This window comes from Hemibagrus wyckioides, linkage group LG29 (assembly GCF_019097595.1).
Source record: "Hemibagrus wyckioides isolate EC202008001 linkage group LG29, SWU_Hwy_1.0, whole genome shotgun sequence".
NCBI lineage: Eukaryota > Metazoa > Chordata > Actinopteri > Siluriformes > Bagridae > Hemibagrus > Hemibagrus wyckioides.
Genome location: NC_080738.1, coordinates 18,414,837 through 18,419,945, shown reverse-complemented (window position 1 = coordinate 18,419,945; position 5,109 = coordinate 18,414,837). Strand labels below are relative to the sequence as shown.

The 5,109-nt window shown below is 39.6% G+C and overlaps 2 protein-coding genes across 3 annotated transcripts in view; one reads left to right on the top strand and one right to left on the bottom strand.

The window, feature by feature from the left end:
* Positions 1–2,317: 2,317 nt before the first annotated feature.
* LOC131349288 (uncharacterized) lies at positions 2,318–5,104 on the top strand. Its single transcript, XM_058384876.1, has 2 exons — positions 2,318–2,465; positions 4,228–5,104. The coding sequence occupies exon 2, from the start codon at positions 4,233–4,235 to the stop codon at positions 5,004–5,006; it is 774 nt and encodes a 257-aa protein (XP_058240859.1). The 5' UTR covers positions 2,318–2,465; positions 4,228–4,232; the 3' UTR covers positions 5,007–5,104.
* Positions 5,105–5,106: 2 nt separating this feature from the next.
* Positions 5,107–5,109, bottom strand: part of LOC131349287 (ribosomal protein S6 kinase beta-2-like) — a 16,048-nt gene continuing 16,045 nt past the window's right edge. For both annotated transcript variants that reach the window (XM_058384874.1, XM_058384875.1), the window contains exon 16: positions 5,107–5,109. This exon is cut by the window's right edge and continues 609 nt beyond it. The gene's annotated coding sequence lies outside the window, so the exon portion shown is untranslated.

Here is a 5,109-nt window from a genome sequence, read left to right as displayed (position 1 = left end):
TAAACTCTGCATTTAAAACCATGAACCTTAAATAATAATAAAAATTAAATGCATTTAAATTTGAACCATTCAATTCTAAAAGACTCGTTTTCTTTTGCTTTAGAAAAAGGCTAAAGTAAAGAGTTTGAAGCCTCAAACCTGGAACCTCAGATGCCAGGATTTTTGCCTAAATGGCAACTTACCTTTGCCTAAATGGCTCATTGAGAGTCAGTGAAGTGTTTAAAGCTAAAGAAAAAGCACTCTTACTCATTCCAGGAATCACAGGCACCAAAACCGGTTCCACTAACCGCTACACCAGAACAGGTCAATTGATGCTGCTGCTTTTTCTACTTTTGCCGTAAGAAAGGGCCAGTGAAGTGTTTAAAGTTAAAGCCCAGACTCAAATCAGGGGCCACAGTTGCTAGAGTCTATGCCACTTATCGTTACACCACCAGCATTTCCCAACCCAGGGACCTTATCTGGCAGACCCCATGGCACTAAACTCTACACCACCACAGCACATTATTGGACTTTTGCCTTAATAAATGACCAAATGAGAGCCACGGACTTGTATATAGCTAAAGGAAAAGAAGCCAGCGATGTCAAGCCAAAAAGTTCTTGGCGCTACATGACCGCTGGTCAGATGGTGCTGCTGCTTATTGGACCTTTGCTTTAAAATGTACCTGTGACATGACAATTTGAAAGCTGCTGTTTCTTCAGTAGCTCCATTTTTAATCTTCACTTCTTGCCCACAACTCTCTAAAAAGCTTCTGTTTACTTCACCTGTCCTCTTCTTAAACATGGCAGGTTTACGACATGGCCAGCATAGACTGATTTCCATTTTGTTTTCATTTATCCTTCAGACTCTGAACTCCTTATTACAACAAAACCAAATACTGACCCACTGATCTCAGATTTCAGCACAGAGAGGAACAGAAGAGATCCAGGTTGCCAGTGCAAAACTACACATTTCTACATTTCCAGTTTTCAGAGGATCTGTGCCGGAGTCTTACTAACTCTAACCCTTCCTTCACTGACAACAGACTCCAAATGTCACATTTGAACTTTTATCTTTTTACTAATTTTTTTTTTTATACACTTAAATTTACATTTAAATTTACACACTTACATTAAAACCACCATCTTAATATTGTGTCCACTTTGTGCCACTAAAACAGGTCAGAGGCATCAGGGAAAATGACTCCACAAGGCCTCTGTAGGTGTGCCGTGGTATCTGGCATGTCATTAGTAGCAGATCCTGTAAGTTGTGAGGTGCAGTCTCCACTGATTGGACTTGTTGGTCCAGCACATCCCACAGATTCTCCACCGGATTGAGATCTGGGAAAATTTAAGACAAGGCCTTAAACTCCTTCTGACATTCATTGCGACAACTTTCTATCAGAGCCACCAGTTAGTTTCCCCACAGTTTGTGCTACTGTAGCTCTTATGAATGATCAGGCCAGACAGGCAAGCGTTCACTCTCCATGACCATCAGTGAGTCCAGGCTCCATGACCCTGTCACCACTTCACCGGGTGTTCTTCCTGGGAGCACCTTTGGTAGGTACTAACCCCTGCACACCAGGAACCACAAGACCTGCTGTGTTGGAGATGCTCTGACTCCAGACATTGTCTAGACATCACAACTGTTGTCAAAGTCACCATATCCCATTATTCCTGATTTCAACACATCGACCTTGAGAACTGACTGTTTACTTACAGCCTCATACATCAAACCCTGACAGCAACCACTGTAATGAGATAACCCATGGAGTTGTATAGATGGAGATGGAGTAGAGCAGATCACCTGTTGCCATGAAGATAAGCTAGATAGAATTGTAGTAGATATAGATTATGCTAAATTTGAATCATTTGAATTACTTACTATAAACTATTATTCAATACATGCTACTAATACAGTAGTGGTCAGATTTGTAAAGTTCAGCATTATCAGTTGATTTTAGGGTTGCTTCTGATCATCCTGTGTGATTAAACCCTGCAAACCAGCACACATGAAACTGACCTACCTGTATATGATTTCTGCAGATGACTCAGGAACTGCAGCGTACCGTCTGAAAATAATTTTCATCTTTACATAATTTTAAATAATAATTTTAACAAATATGTTCAAAAGGACTAAAATCCACGCATCATGTGTCGTCCAATCACATTGTAGATTTCTTGTGATGTTACTGGAATTTGAATTCAATAGAAATGAATGATTGCATCTCTTTAGAAAGAAGAAGAAGAAAAAAAAAAACCTTATGCGTATAAACACCTTTTTTTTTAACTATTTAAAATATTCTGATCTGATTGGCTGACTCTAACTCTCAGAGTTACGGCTCTCTGAAGACGCTTGTGGTTCTTCACCTTCCCCCATTTTTTTTCTCATTTTTTTCGTGCCATACCTTTCTTTGTTTCACACTTGTGTTGGGGCTCGTTCACTCTTCAGCTCTTCACCTCTCTCACTCCAGACCACCTAAAAGCTCGTGAGTAATACTGTTCTCTTTCATACTGAGTCGTAAATAAGCGCTCTCTGTTGATGAATTTTAAACTGTTCTTCGAGTGAGAATGTATTTTTTGTCTGATTTTTCCCGCACGTTTAACTCAGAGATTCTTTTCTTATCTGCTCTAAGCTACCAGTTTATGGATGCTGTTGAAGCCTTGTTTCTGAATTCATGTAAATATTACTTCAAAAATTCATTTCGGTCTCGTTGTCCCACACTTGTTCCACAATCTGTTCAGGATTTCAGCCCTCAGGGTCACGGATCTGTTCTTCAGGACAAAAAACTAACACTGCTTTTATCCATGATGGAAATGAAGAAATATAATGTGTGTTAAGGAGGCTGTGTTACAGCTACCGCATTTGCCAGATGAAGAGTCCAGCAATTAAATTATAGCTTAATTATACGGAACAATTGATCTCTGAAATTCTGAAAAAGTTCTTACAATCATGTGGTGAGCATTCAAAAAACAGACAACACACACAATGCTTTGCAAACCCACAGCTGCATCGTACAATCCATTCTTTAGGCTTTTTTTTTTTTCCTCTTGTGGTTTCCATGCTGGTGGTATGCATGTGCAGTCACTACCACATGACTTCCTGTCTAAGATTTGCAGACCCCCTTTGCAACCTGCAGAATGCATTTGTCCCATCTACATAAAGAAAGGTTTCGATATGTATATAACTAGGCGACGTGTAAATATACGTTTTGGATGAGATTAGATGAGATCAGGGGTACAGCAATTTCTGAACCTTCACCTGTTTTACTTTGTACACATATCTACATGTTCATATATGCATTACTGCAAAAAACAAAAAAGTAGTTTCCTGTAGCTGCTGGTAACACAACAGGATCAAAGCCACAGAGAAAAACTTGTCTCACTTTTTAACACGCTTTTTACAATAAGCTGTAAATCTCACTCACTCACCTTCAACACATTCTCACATCGCTGTGCATTTTCCATCTCACACGTGTAGCAAAATAACGACGTCCTGCACCGGAAAGCTGAATGTATTAAAAAACAACAACAATGCAGTGTGTGGCTGTTAAACCGGATGCTAATCTGCAGGTTCTCTGTTCTATTTAGCCTTTATTTATTTCACAGCAGTATCACGAACACCAGAAGCACCTGCTGTTGATTTCTAATTAATGTCATTTTACACCTTTTAATCCAATTTCTGTAGAACATACTACACTATATACCATCATAAAGTCTTATACTGATTAATGCTAATGTTTGCTGATTATTAAAGCTAGCAAACTGCCTGTAATCTGGCTTGTTTTAGTCGCATTTCAGTTTCAGTGTCTCCATTTACATCGACTTCAACATACATCATTATACAGCAGCTCAAACATTACACTGGGGATAATGAACACTTTTTTTTTTTTTTTTTTTTTAGCAAAATCCAACGATCTATCTATCCAACAACAATTTTGTTCAGCAAATTTTCTGGTACGCCATCTTCTAATCGTAATCTGCATACAAGTTTAAAAGATGCAATAGTCTTATTTTTATTTCTTAGCACAAAAATAGAGCATTAAGTGTGAAATCCCTGCCCTGACAGATTCTGCCTGATGCCTGTATGTAGCCTGTAATTCAAATCAGGCTTTAGGTAAATGAAAGGATGGAAAAAATGTTAAAAAAAAAAAAAAAAAAAATCAAGTCATGGTTTTAGGTTTGGTTGATAAGATAAATGTATTCATGTTCAACTTCAAACCTGTATTTGTTTGTTTTTTCCCCCATCAGGCATCATGGGACGCCAGTCATCTGTATATCTGAGCGCACTGATCTGTTTGCTCCTCACCATGGCTTCTGTTTTCTATGGAGCTCCAGCTTCTCTTAACTCCACAGAATTACAGACTTCGATTAATAAAGGCAACACGACTGAGCCTAAAAGTGAATCTTCTACAGTCACACCCAGCACCACCTCCATGGACCTCACTACAGCTCAGATAACCACCACAATTAAGAGCATGTCCCCTGAGACCAGGACCCCGATGGGACCAGTGGTCACCGTTCAGACTCAGTCACCTAATACCACCTCGACTCCCGGTTCCAATTCTGGTGTCCGCATGGGTGTATGCCTGATCTTCTTCTTCTGCTTCTTAATCCTGCTCCTCTTCTGCTTTTATAAATGGTATGTTCGTAATGGACGTCCCTCCTGCCCGGAAATTTGGAGAAGGGTAACAGAACACGCAAGGAATGCCTGGGCGACAGCCGTGACACATCTGAGACCATCTTCCAAAGACGAGGACGAAGAAGAGGAGGATAGGGAGAAGGAGGTGGAATTAAAAGAGGCAGAAGAAGAAAAAATGCAAGGAGGGGATGATGAGGCAGACGATGACAACAGCGATTCTTCTGATTACTCAGATGTAGGTGTTGGTGGATCGATAAAAAATGAAGAAAACGATGTCCAGAGAGATGAAAGTGGTGATGATGCTGATGACGATGATGATGATATGTCATCAGTGGAGCTCAAGGACGAGAAGACGGAGAAAGAGAAGGACAATCTTACGGTGCTGTAAAACACCATTACCAGATTCATTTCATTCACCTGCTTTTTGATTTGCATGTGTGTGTGCATATATTATCATTACAAATAAATGAATAGTTTGTTAATAAAGATTC